Below are 14,036 nucleotides of genomic sequence, written 5' to 3'. Positions count from 1 at the left end.
AAAAACATACTGTAGATAAGTCGTCCATGTACAAGTTTAGGAAACATATGAAACATTTGCTGTGTAAAAAAAAAATCATTTTATTTGAGCAATTTCTGAATTCTAGATGTGTAAGAACAGTTTGTGAACACATTAGTATTTTGCGGTCAGGAGTTTAAGCAGGTTGTAGCTGCAGCTGTTTTCATGGATTTTCATAGATTTTGGGTAGACCACAGACTGAGCTTTTCTGTCACTGATGATTCATTTTACACAGAACACATTTTGAGTCTCAGCCATGTGGACACAACAGAGAAACTTCTTCTATTTGACCATCGGTGAGATGAACTTTACATCAATGAATTATTTTCTTTCTTTGCTATACTAACGATGGGCGTAACTTTGTGCTGAACATTGGGGAAGGGGGGGGGGGGGGGGGGTGTCGTCAAGATCTATGAAGCAGAACTATGTAGCTGAAATGACTAAAGAAAATGAACAGCCTATTTATGCAAGATAGTTCATAATTTTATTTGGGGGGGTGGGGGGGGGGGTGTATTGGCTGGGTCCCTACCCCCTCTGGAAATCAGTGTTCAGTTCCTTAAAGGTTTTCTGTTATTTATTGCATCCAAATTAGAAACAAGAACAGTTCATTATGTCAGCATAATAAGTTATATTTTCTTTTCTACAGTCTCGTATCTGTTTGCATCTTCAGCATCTGCAGGTCAGTCATTTTTTCTGTGAACAGCATCAGACTCACAAATGTTTTGCCAACCACCAGATAAAACAGTTTTGCTACATTAAATTACATTAAATCCACGTTTTCCCTCTTTTGTTCTTTTGATACATGCAATGCTTTATTTTTATCTATTCTTTTATTAGATTAGATCTTTTATTAGTTTCTTTGAATAAGTGAATGAATTGTTTAAAATATAAACCAACAGTACTAATGAACATTTGAAAATAAGAAACTTTGTTTGGATCAGAACTCGAAAAAAACGAACTCTGCACTATTCGTTGCACAGCAGCAGTGTGTGACCATATTATTCCGTATTATTATCGTTTTTATGTACATATAAATATTTTTTACTTAGCATGAAAATCAAATATAAAAAACATTTAATGAAAACTTAAACTTACTACAATAACTCTTTTCAGGATTATCCATGTCAACTGGAAAAGTAAAATGTAAAACAATTGTAGCACATTTATTTGGTTTATAATATTAGGCCATATTTATCTGTTTGCAAGTCATTTAGCTCCTATTTTAGCACCATCACATTGCACAATAATGACTGCCCTGTATTTTTACAAGCTTCTATCATGAATCATGTTTTAATAGTGTTGAAATTAAACTTATTGCTACATTTCAGAGAGCATCTTATTTTGAAGGTTTCAGGCAATGCAGTCAACAGTTATTCAATCTCTTTTTACATTGAGTTAAAAATCACATTTTTAATAAATCAAGGATTTTGAAATAATTAAGTTTTAAAATAGTTTCTGTAACATTTAGATTATGTTGCCAGTAATTTAGTTTTCTTTTTAAAGCTCAAAGACATTTTTCTTCGTGAAATATGAATGCTGCACACTGCGGCTGTTTTATATTTTTTTGTTATATTTTTTCTATTTTTTTTATTGTCTTCTTTTTTTTCTTTTTCTAAGTGAATTTGCTTATTTATCACATTTTTGCCACATGCATTAGTTGTGGGTTTCAGTTATCAATTTCAGATTAAAATCGATTTTAGCTTGAATAATGCGATATCGATTCATTAAATCCTGAATTGATTATTAAATATATATATATGTATTTTGCAAGAAACACCAGAATCTCAGATTAAAGCTTTCATTCCAACAACCAACAAACAGCTAAAACAACAATTGAGAGCAGGTTAACGATTCCACGCAAAGACCTAAACACAAAGCGTGGACCCGACACATCAGAATCTGACATGACGTAACATGTCAGCTTTCTCACCTGTCAGCACTTGTATGGACATGCGGTCGGGGCTGAAAGACGACTGTGCCAAACTGTGCCACCTAATTAGCTTGGAAAGAAAAGTGACTGGAAGGTTCCTGAAGATGTTCTGCCTCTCAATCGAGAAGCTTTTTCTGTTCTATGACCAAATAATGGAGAGTCCCAGGTTTTTAAGTTCTTGTGGGAGTTGTCCTTTAAGAGTCTTGAAGAAGTGAAGAGTGAGACCACATCAAGTTTCATCTGGATTCTTTGGATCCAGTGTAAGTTTCTGGACCTTTCCATTGGTGTCAGATTACAGCTCAGCATTCAATACCATCGTTCCCTCGAAGCTGGACAGGAAACTGCAGGATCTAGGACTGAGCAGCTCCCTCTGCAGCTGGATCCTTAGCTTCCTGTCTGACAGACGCCAAGTGGTCAGACTGGGCAGCATCACCTCATCCCCCGTCACACTGAACAGTGGTGCTCCACAGGGGTGTGTACTGAGTCCTCTCCTATACTCACTCTACACCTACGACTGCACAGCCACTAACAACTCCAACATCATTGTGAAGTTTGCGGACGACACTACAGTGGTGGGTCTTATCATCAACAGTGATGAGACGGCTTACAGGGAGGAGGTCAGCGCCCTGACCCACTGGTGTCAAGACAACCATCTCACCCTCAACGTCGCAAAGACAAAGGAGTTGATAGTGGACTTCCGGAGGTGCAGAGAAGTACACACCCCCATCACCATCAACGGCGCTGCTGTGGAGAGAGTGAGCAGCTTCCGGTTCCTTGGTGTACATCTGGCTGAGGATCTTACGTGGTCAGTACACACAAACAAAACAGCGAAGAAGGCGCAGCAGCGCCTCTACTTTCTCAGGAGACTGAAAAGATTCGGCATGAGCCCCCGCATCCTCAGGACCTTCTATCACTGTGCCATTGAGAGCATCCTCACTGGATGCATCACCACCTGGTATGGCAACAGCACCGCCTACAACTGCAAAGCTCTCCAGCGAGTAGTGCGGTGCTCTGAACGGATAATTGGAGGTGAGCTTCCCTCCCTCCAAGACATCTACAGGAAGCGGTGCCTGAGGAAAGCGGGGAGGATCATCAAGGACTCCAGTCACCCCAGCCATAAACTGTTCAGACTGCTTCCATCAGGAAGGAGGTTCTGCAGCATCCGGTCCCGTACCAGCAGACTGAGAGACAGCTTTTTCCATCAGGCCATCAGACTGCTGAACACGTCATAGACACCTCAGCTTCACTACTGGAACTTCAACATTATGCACTACATACCGTACAGTAATGCCACTGTTTTGCACATATTCAACTCTGTATATTTTTATTTTTTTATATATTTTATTTTATTATTGTTTACTATTTAATTTGTAAAAATGTGTATACACACACACACACACACGTAGGAAAACATTTAGTATACACATCCAGAAATGCATACACTATTATATATTGTACATATATTTATTAGTTTCAGGTTGGCCATTCTTGTATTTTGCTCGTTTGTGTTGTTGTGTTTGCACATCTCTGTTGCTTGTGGGGCTCGCACACAAGAATTTCACTCGCATGTGCTGTGCCAGTGTGCCTGCACATGTGATGTGACAATAAAAGTGATTTGATTTGATTTGATTTGATTTGATTTGATTTGTGCCATATTCAGTAATAAAATTTCCCCCTGTAAATGTAGCTGTATTCTACAGAGAAATATGTTTTTTTCTATCATCCTTTTAAACTGCTAATTCTTAAAAAGAAAAACGTCTGTCTGTGTGGAGCTCCAGCCATTTATTTCTCCACTGTGAGTTTGAGTGCGCTTCAGATGAGTCTCACAAAGATGTTCAAATAGTTGCTGTTCTAAACAATAAATAGAAAAAAATATTGCATTTGTTTTGTGTTCAGGTGGACCCATCAGATTACCTGGGTCCATCCTTTGCTCTGGAAGAGTTGAACTATATCACAAGCTCATTTATATTCTACTTTTTTGTTTTCAGTGACCCAAACTCACCCTTATTTGCTTCTTTGACTTTAATGAATAAAAAATAAGAAAATAAATTAGAAACACAGTCTAATCTTGTCTTTTTTTGCTAGGTGATCAGATAAGATTAGTTAATCCAGATAAATCTGAGTCAGCTCGTTGCTCTGGAAGAGTTGAAATCAATCACAGTAACAGATGGGGAACAGTCTGTGATGATGGCTGGGACCCAAATGATGCTGAGGTGGTCTGCAGAGAGTTAAACTGTGGAACAGCCCTGAATGCCACTCAGTCCGCTCACTTTGGTGAAGGAAGAGGACAAATCTGGCTTGATGATGTGTCCTGTTCAGGAAGTGAGAGATCTCTGACTGAGTGTCAGCACAGAGGATTTGGGACACATAACTGTACACACAGTAAGGATGCTGGTGTTGTCTGTTCAGGTAAGAAACTTTACTGATCAAAGGCAAATATGTAATAATTAAGGTTACAATATTTGTACAGTTTTAGATTTGAGCCATTGTTTCATGTGGTCTATGTATATCTACCTCTGTATTTATGTGGGATCCATGAGGTATATTTCAATTGACACTATTGGATTTGTCACTTCCCAGTTGAAAGTTTTTTTGTTTTTTTTTAAATTTAACTTCAGATATGAACATACTGCATGCACACTCCTCATTGTGGTTCATACTAAATCTCTGGCAATGTTGAACAAGTGTTAGCATGAAGCAATTCAATGAATCTGTCCCGTCAGTATTTTTTTTATAATTCATAATCAGTTCAGTGTGTACACTGAGCAAAGGATTGCAGGTTTGGATTGTTTTAATTTCTGAAATTAATTGTGTTTGTTTACTGTGCCCAGGTGTGCCAGTCAGATTATCTGGAAGCACTTTGTGCTCTGGAAGAGTCGAAATCTTTTACAACAACACTTGGGGAACAGTCTGTGATGATAACTGGGACATAAATGATGCTGAGGTGGTTTGTAGAGAGCTCGGCTGTGGAACGGCACAGAGTGCTGCTGTCTTTGGTGAGGGAAGTGGATCCATCTGGCTTGATGATGTGTCCTGTTCAGGAAGTGAGAGATCTCTGACTGAGTGTCAGCACAGAGGATTTGGGACACATGACTGTACTCACCAAAAGGATGCTGGTGTTGTCTGCTCAGGTGAGAAGTGATTTTTTGTAAATACTAAAAATTATAAATATAACAAGATAAAACTGTTGTCATTATTGTTACACACGCTTTCTCTCTGTGATTTCTGTTTTCCTCAGTGATCCTTCCAAAGCCCAGAATCTTCATGATTCCTGCTGGTAAAGTTGAGCGGAGAAGCGATGTCAGCATCACTTGTTCAATATCACCTCAAAGCCAACAGCTTCTACAAGGAGAATTTACTCTGAAGCAGATTTCAGGCTCATTCAGTCAGAAAAAAACATTAACTATCAACTCTGCTACATTCAAGATCCTCCAAGTAGATTTTGACAAGGATGGATTGTACCAGTGTGAATATTCACACGACTCCAGCATCTCCACAAGTGACTCTGTCAACGTCTCCGTTACTGGTAATAAAATGTAATATTGTTTAAATTACAGTCATAAAGTGACAGTGAAAATGTTGTGTTTACTTGTTACGCCCACTACAGGTTATTATAATGAAAATATAACATTTTTTAATATAAGAAGTAAAGTATGTATTTCAATGATTTACCAATTGGTTAATTCAATTCAATTCAATTTTATTTAAATAGCGCCAAATCACAACAAAAGTCGCCTCAAGGCGTTTTATATTGTACAGTAGATCGCACAATAATAGATACAGAGAAAAACCCAACAATCATATGACCCCCTATGAGCAAGCACTTTGGCGACAGTGGGAAGGAAAAACTCCCTTTTAACAGGAAGAAACCTCCGGCAGAACCAGGCTCAGGGAGGGGCGGGGCCATCTGCTGCGACTGGTTGGGTTGAGAGAAGGAAAACAGGATAAAGACATGCTGTGGAAGAGAGACAGAGGTTAATAACAGATATGATTCAATGCAGAGAGGTCTGTTAACTCATAGTGAGTGAGAAAGGTGACTGGAAAGGAAAAACTCAATGCATCATGGGAATCCCCCGGCAGCCTATGTCTATTGCAGCATAACTAAGGGAGGATTCAGGGTCACCTGGTCCAGCCCTAACTATATGCTTTAGCAAAAAGGAAAGTTTTAAGCCTAATCTTAAAAGTAGAGATAGTGTCTGTCTCCCGAATCCAAACTGGAAGCTGGTTCCACAGAAGAGGGGCCTGAAAACTGAAGGCTCTCCCTCCCATTCTACTTTTAAATACTCTAGGAACAACAAGTAGGCCTGCAGAGCGAGAGCGAAGTGCTCTAATAGGGTGATATGGTACTACAAGGTCATTAAGATAAGATGGGGCCTGATTATTTAAGACCTTGTATGTGAGGAGCAGGATTTTGAATTCACTTCTGGACTTAACAGGAAGCCAATGAAGGGAAGCCAAAACAGGAGAAATCTGCTCTCTCTTTCTAGTCCCTGTCAGGACTCTTGCTGCAGCATTTTGGATTAGCTGAAGGCTTTTCAGCGAGTTTTTAGGACATCCTGATAATAATGAATTACAGTCGTCCAGCCTGGAAGTAATGAATGCATGAACTAGTTTTTCAGCGTCACTCTGAGACAGGATATTTCTAACTTTAGAGATGTTGCACAAATGGAAGAAAGCAGTCTTACATATTTGTTTACGGTAATATGTGCGTTGAAGGACATGTCATGGTCAAAAATGACTCCAAGGTTCCTCACAGCATTACTGGAGGCCAAGGTAATGCCATCCAGAGTAAGAATTAGTACCAGCAACACTCAACAGTCACTCCTCAGTCACCTCTTAGAGTGCACACACATTAAGTGAATAAACACATTCTATTTATAATAACTGCTAACCATGAATCTATGCATGAATTTTGTGTCTGACTGGAGTCTGACCTGAGTGAGCTTTAATAGATAATTGTTAAAGAGAATTTAGTTCCAAACAAAGGTGGGATTAAGTGTTAATAAAAACAGAATGCAATGATCTGTGAATCTCATAAACATAGAAAACACATCACATGTTTACACTGAGACCATTTCAATAAAAAATATTCACTCAGTCTGAATTTGATGGCAACAAATCACAAAAACATGGACAGGGTCGTGTTTACCACTGTGTAGCATCCACGCTTATTTTAACAACAGAACATAAACAACTGAGGAGACCAGCTGCTGGACTTACGGGAAACAAATGTTGGCCAGACTGAGGATTCAAGCTGCTCAACAGTCTCGACTCCAGTTTATTATGTCATTTTTATTTGATCCATCAAAAAGGTCTGAAATGCAGAAAGGCCAGTTCACTACCAGGACTCTTCTACTATGAAGCCATGTTGTTATAATAGATGCGACTCACTCCCACTGTGCAAAGTGACGTCTTTTATAAGTCATTTTTGGACTTCCAATTTTGGTCAGGTGTTTTTTTGTTTTGTTTTTTACCTCTGATGAATGCATAGATTTGTCTCCATGTACGGGCTATTTATAGTCCAAATGTGATCATTGTGGACATCTTTTTAAAAACAAACTTAGACTCCGTGTCATTTTTATAAATCAAATCAAATCAAATCAAATCAAATCAAATCAAATCAAATCAAATCACTTTTATTGTCACATCACATGTGCAGGCACACTGGCACAGCACATGCGAGTGAAATTCTTGTGTGCGAGCCCCACAAGCAACAGAGATATGCAAAACACAACAACACAAACGAGCAAAATACAAGAATGGCTAATCTGAAACTAATAAATATATGTACAATATATAATAGTGTATGCATTTCTGGATGTGTATACTAAATATTATCCTACGTGTGTGTGTGTGTGTGTGTATACACATTTTTACAAATTAAATAGTAAAAAAAAAAAAAAAAAAAAAAATATATATATATATATATATATATATATATATATATATAAATAAAATAAAATATATAAAAATATACAGAGTTGAATATGTGCAAAACAAGTGGCATTTATATACAGTGTGGAGTGCATAATGTTGAAGTTCCAGTAGTGAAGCTGAGGTGTCTATGACGTGTTCAGCAGTCTGATGGCCTGATGGAAAAAGCTGTCTCTCAGTCTGCTGGTACGGGACCGGATGCTGCAGAACCTCCTTCCTGATGGAAGCAGTCTGAACAGTTTATGGCTGGGGTGACTGGAGTCCTTGATGATCCTCCCCGCTTTCCTCAGGCACCGCTTCCTGTAGATGTCTTGGAGGGAGGGAAGCTCACCTCCAATTATCCGTTCAGAGCACCGCACTACTCGCTGGAGAGCTTTGCAGTTGTAGGCGGTGCTGTTGCCATACCAGGTGGTGATGCATCCAGTGAGGATGCTCTCAATGGCACAGTGATAGAAGGTCCTGAGGATGCGGGGGCTCATGCCGAATCTTTTCAGTCTCCTGAGAAAGAAGAGGCGCTGCTGAGCCTTCTTCACTGTTTTGTTTGTGTGTACTGACCACGTAAGATCCTCAGCCAGATGTACTCCAAGGAAACGGAAGCTGCTCACTCTCTCCACAGCAGCGCCGTTGATGGTGATGGGGGTGTGTACTTCTCTGCACCTCCGGAAGTCCACTATCAGCTCCTTTGTCTTTGCGACGTTGAGGGTGAGATGGTTGTCTTGACACCAGTGGGTCAGGGTGCTGACCTCCTCCCTGTAAGCCGTCTCATCACCGTTGGTGATAAGACCCACCACTGTAGTGTCGTCCGCAAACTTCACAATGATGTTGGAGTTGTTAGTGGCTGTGCAGTTGTAGGTGTAGAGTGAGTACAGGAGAGGGCTCAGTACACACCCCTGTGGAGCACCAGTGTTCAGTGTGATGGGGGATGAGGTGATGCTGCCCAGTCTGACCACTTGGCGTCTGTCAGACAGGAAGCTAAGGATCCAGCTGCAGAGGGAGCTGCTCAGTCCTAGATCCTGCAGTTTCCTGTCCAGCTTCGAGGGAACGATGGTATTGAATGCTGAGCTGTAATCTACAAACAGCATTCTCACATACGTGTCTCTCTTCTCCAGGTGTGACAGGGCAGTTTTTATAATGCTTCTACGTGTATAGCCTCTTTAGTCTCATGTTTTAAGAGTGTGGAGGGTATGTTTTCTGGACAGAAACAGTTATATGTGAAGGAATGCAGAGTGATCAGTGGACATCTGAAAGATGGTGCAGCCTCCTGAGTTAAAACAAAAGTGAGCAGCTGCACAGTGGATTTGGAGCAGAAAGCTTCTCACAGAAACTTTGCAAAATGTGCGCATTGTTGAGTGGATAGTTCACATACCAGTGATGGCACCTTTCAACCTGACGTTCCAGTGTTCCAGATTAACTGGTGTCGCGAATTAACTGGTGACAGAGAGGAGTGTATTTCCCTTGGGTAGGAGGGATCCTGGAGGAGGGTCATCACACGGCGGGTGGACAGTGGATCCGGTGAGGCCTCCACATGATGGTATTGCAATGTCGCCGGCTGAAACGGCCCGAAGAGCAAACTGAGCTTTGATGTGCATGAACCACAAAGGAGGGTTGTGAAGCCAAAAATCTGGCAGCTTAAAACGTACAGCTCTGCTATCCATCCTGATTGCCAGTCCTGGTAGCCGGGCATCGGTCCTCCAGGATCTCCACTTCTGGCCGCAACCTGGCTCACAATGCACCCGACCCCTACTGTGCCTCCTCCGGGTGGTAGGCCTGCATTAAGATGGGCCCATGTCCCTTTTTCAGGTTGTGCCTGGCCGGATCCTCACAAGGACTCCTCCTGGGCGCCTCCTGGGTGAGGTGTTCCGGGCATGTCCTATTGGGAGGAGGCCCCGGGGCAGAGCCAGGACATGCTGGAGCGATTATATCTCTCGGCTGTCCTGGGAATGCCTTGGTTTTCCCTCAGACAAGCTGGAGGAGGTGGTTGCGGAAAGGGAGATCTGGGATTCTCTGCTTGGGAATAAAACTGTCACATAATGTCCAAAGAAATGACCCAGTTTAAAGTTCAAATGTTGAACGTCATACTGACGTCCAAGTTTGATCACTGTTGGCCGATAAATTGGACATCGTATAGATATCGAGAACTGGTCAAGGACCCAAGATAGACATGATCTGGACTTCTATCTGACGTCCAGTGTTTAGTTGGCTATTATGTGTCACATGCACACACTGAAAGTAAATTGTCTTCACATCACAACTGTGGTATAGAGTTTCTTCCTGCTACCAGGTGGTTCCTGTTTTACAGGGAGTGCAGAATTATTAGGCAAGTTGTATTTTTGAGGAATAATTTTATTATTGAACAACAACCATGTTCTCAATGAACCCAAAAAACTCATTAATATCAAAGCTGAATGTTTTTGGAAGTAGTTTGTAGTTTGTTTTTAGTTTTAGCTATTTTAGGGGGATATCTGTGTGTGCAGGTGACTATTACTGTGCATAATTATTAGGCAACTTAACAAAAAACAAATATATACACATTTCAATTATTTATTTTTACCAGTGAAACCAATATAACATCTCCACATTCACAAATATACATTTCTGACATTCAAAAACAAAACAAAAACAAATCAGCGACCAATATAGCCACCTTTCTTTGCAAGGACACTCAAAAGCCTGCCATCCATGGATTCTGTCAGTGTTTTGATCTGTTCACCATCAACATTGCGTGCAGCAGCAACCACAGCCTCCCAGACACTGTTCAGAGAGGTGTACTGTTTTCCCTCCTTGTAAATCTCACATTTGATGATGGACCACAGGTTCTCAATGGGGTTCAGATCAGGTGAACAAGGAGGCCATGTCATAAGTTTCTCTTCTTTTATACCCTTTCTTGCCAGCCACGCTGTGGAGTACTTGGACGCGTGTGATGGAGCATTGTCCTGCATGAAAATCATGTTTTTCTTGAAGGATGCAGACTTCTTCCTGTACCACTGCTTGAAGAAGGTGTCTTCCAGGAACTGGCAGTAGGACTGGGAGTTGAGCTTGACTCCATCCTCAACCCGAAAAGGCCCCACAAGCTCATCTTTGATAATACCAGCCCAAACCAGTACTCCACCTCCACCTTGCTGGCGTCTGAGTCGGACTGGAGCTCTCTGCCCTTTACCAATCCAGCCACGGGCCCATCCATCTGGCCCATCAAGACTCACTCTCATTTCATCAGTCCATAAAACCTTAGAAAAACCAGTCTTGAGATATTTCTTGGCCCAGTCTTGACGTGTCAGCTTGTGTGTCTTGTTCAGTGGTGGTCGTCTTTCAGCCTTTCTTACCTTGGCCATGTCTCTGAGTATTGCACACCTTGTGCTTTTGGGCACTCCAGTGATGTTGCAGCTCTGAAATATGGCCAAACTGGTGGCAAGTGGCATCTTGGCAGCTGCACGCTTGACTTTTCTCAGTTCATGGGCAGTTATTTTGCGCCTTGGTTTTTCCACACACTTCTTGCGACCCTGTTGACTATTTTGAATGAAACGCTTGATTGTTCGATGATCGCGCTTCAGAAGCTTTGCAATTTTGAGACTGCTGCATCCCTCTGCAAGATATCTCACTATTTTTGACTTTTCTGAGCCTGTCAAGTCCTTCTTTTGACCCATTTTGCCAAAGGAAAGGACGTTGCCTAATAATTATGCACACCTGATATAGGGTGTTGATGTCATTAGACCACACCCCTTCTCATTACAGAGATGCACATCACCTAATATGCTTAATTGGTAGTAGGCTTTCGAGCCTATACAGCTTGGAGTAAGACAACATGCATGAAGAGGATGATGTGGACAAAATACTCATTTGCCTAATAATTCTGCACTCCCTGTACTTACGATAGCTTTGTTATTTGTTCTTTCTTTTGTTCTCAGTGTTTCTGCAGCAGCCCAACATCTCTGTGACATCTCCAGATGGAGGACTGGTCAGGGTTCCTGATGGTTCAGAGATCATCAGCGGTTACAGCTTCGTCTTCACCTGCACAAACAATGAACACTATCCTGGAGGAGTTTTCAATCTCATCTTCTATGGCTCCAATATGAAACGCACCAAACACACAAAGCCATCTGTCAACAACTCAGCCTCCTTTAGTTTCCCTGTAGCTGACTTTGGACATGATGGTCGCTACAGCTGTGTGTATGAGATAACTCTGTCAGCAGGAACGTTCACTTCTCCTGAGGCATCCTCGATTCATGTTATCATTATATGTAAGCAGACAGCAAAACATTTCTACTTGCTGTGAGCAGTATTTGAATGACATATACATCACTAGATTAATATCAACATATTGAAATGGATGTTGTTAAACATCACTGTAGTAATCCCCCAAAAGTATATTCTGTTCATCTGGATGTAGCGTTTTCAGTGGGAGAAAAAAAAAAGTGACTTCTTCAGTCTCAGCTGACGGCAGGTTTCCCCAATCTTATAAACATCACATTTGCTGAAACCAGCCCACTGAAGGAACAATGGGCTGGGAGGTCAGGTCCTTGATCATTAATATGCAAATTGTCATGACAATTGATCAACAACGACTGATCAAAGCCCATGACTACCATTCACAGAGAGTTGAGGTTCCCCACTCCCAAAGGCCTTTGATCAGTTGACTAAAGACTCCCGAACTTATCTGTAGGTACTTCATCGGTGGCTGCTGTTCAGTCTGATAATGATGCAATGTGGCCACCATATTGACGAGATGGAGTCACGCCTCCTAAACCATGTGTGTCTGGAGTGTCAAATGTGATGTAGTAAGATTGTGGGTGGGTGGAGAGACTTTTACATGCCATTCACTGGAAGCCCATTGCTTCATAATCTGTTCTTGTTAACGTTTGTCTCATGGTGACTGATCTCTTTCCACAGATCCAATAATTCCAATCGTGAGATATGTTTTCCTGCCACTGATTCTGCTTTTGGAGAACATTGCCCTTCATTTCTACTATAAGGTACATCAGAGTAAATAAAAGCATGTATGAAACTGAGTGGTAGCTGAGAAATGTAGGAACAGTAACGTGGATTGTGTATCGTCTCTCCAGGTCATCAAAAAGCAGAAATCAGACAAAAAGGAGAACGATGAGACGGATGTTTCCAGAGCTGAAGAAGTGGAGGCCGAGGAGGAAGCAGTCCAAGAAATAGAATCGAATTGAAACATAGAAACAAATGCAATAGTTTAACATTTTTGTTGGAATTTAGATTAAAATTGTTTAAATATTGTTTAATTATGTTTATGTTTTAAATGTCTGACACATTACTGCAGCGACTCTATTTAACCCGCCTTTACTGTCCAGTATAAACTCTTAATAGCATGACTGTGACTTAAGTTTGAAAATAATCCTTCATCCTCTCCAGTCCTCGCTTTCTACTTCTTCCTCCATCTCTGCCAGCAAAGTTTTCCACACATTAAGTTTTTTACTTCTCACTAAACGTATCTTTGGCTAACAGACAGAATGTGCGTCAGTCTGCACATTAACACGTTTTTATGTTTGGTGATATTTTTGAAAGTCTTTCAAATTATCTGCCGCTTACAAAAAATTCCTGCAATTATAGCATCCTATTATATATATAACAATATATTGGCAAAGAAAAAACCAAAAGGCAGTAAAAAGTGTTGTTTATGCTTTGAATCATCATCACACCTGGAGGAGTTTTCCTGAAGACTGCTGAAGAAATTAGAAGAACGCTGGCGAAGAGACTTTCATGCACATTAGAATTGTACAAACTGTTTTTCCTCATATACTGTGTTTGTATAAAGAAAACAATTGACTTAAGACTTTTGCACAGTACTGTAATAAGGAAAATGAAGCTGTCTCACATTCATGCAGCTTACAACAAGAGCTGACTGCAGACACAGGAAGTCAGTGAGAGAGATAACAGTATGAACGGCTAATAAACTTGAGATGTTGTGATTGTGTAATGTTGAACAAAAACAGACTAAATGCTGGGCCTGAATTTAGATACATTACTTTCATTTTCATCAAAGTAACTTGCAGGAAATTTTTGTATTGTTGTTGGCACTCTGATTTTATAAAAATATATGTTTGTTTTATATTTTATTCTAAAATCAACTTTTTTTAATTCTTACATTTTGGGGGGACAAATTTTATCTGAGACTGATGGTGGAAAAATATACACA

General features: G+C 40.8%; 1 protein-coding gene and 1 long non-coding RNA gene across 2 annotated transcripts; one reads left to right on the top strand and one right to left on the bottom strand.

Moving 5' to 3' along the window:
* Positions 1-1,277: 1,277 nt before the first annotated feature.
* On the top strand, positions 1,278-13,117 carry LOC145422064 (uncharacterized). The gene is made up of 5 exons (XM_080293360.1): positions 1,278-5,079; positions 5,187-5,474; positions 11,785-12,117; positions 12,767-12,849; positions 12,940-13,117. Exons 2-5 carry the CDS (start codon positions 5,213-5,215, stop codon positions 13,048-13,050), a joined length of 789 nt encoding a protein of 262 aa, XP_080149486.1. The 5' UTR covers positions 1,278-5,079; positions 5,187-5,212; the 3' UTR covers positions 13,051-13,117.
* Positions 10,744-11,737, bottom strand: LOC145422073 (uncharacterized). Its single transcript, XR_013903457.1, has 2 exons — positions 11,426-11,737; positions 10,744-11,350 (listed from the first exon to the last, which is right to left on the bottom strand). It is a non-coding gene; the product is annotated as an uncharacterized LOC145422073 (long non-coding RNA).
* Positions 13,118-14,036: the final 919 nt, after the last annotated feature.

The sequence above is a fragment of the Astatotilapia calliptera genome, chromosome 18 (genome assembly GCF_964374335.1).
Source record: "Astatotilapia calliptera chromosome 18, fAstCal68.1, whole genome shotgun sequence".
Lineage (NCBI taxonomy): Eukaryota > Metazoa > Chordata > Actinopteri > Cichliformes > Cichlidae > Astatotilapia > Astatotilapia calliptera.
Note: the sequence above shows the minus strand (reverse complement) of the source record. Positions and strands in the feature narration are given on the sequence as shown.

Coding starts and splice junctions, on each gene's coding strand:
- LOC145422064 (XM_080293360.1), top strand. CDS start 5,213: ATGATTCCTGCTGGTAAAGTTGAGCGGAGAAGCGATGTCAGCATCACT. Junction 5,475..11,784: donor TGTCAACGTCTCCGTTACTG/GTAATAAAATGT, acceptor TTTTGTTCTCAG/TGTTTCTGCAGCAGCCCAAC. Junction 12,850..12,939: donor CCCTTCATTTCTACTATAAG/GTACATCAGAGT, acceptor TCGTCTCTCCAG/GTCATCAAAAAGCAGAAATC.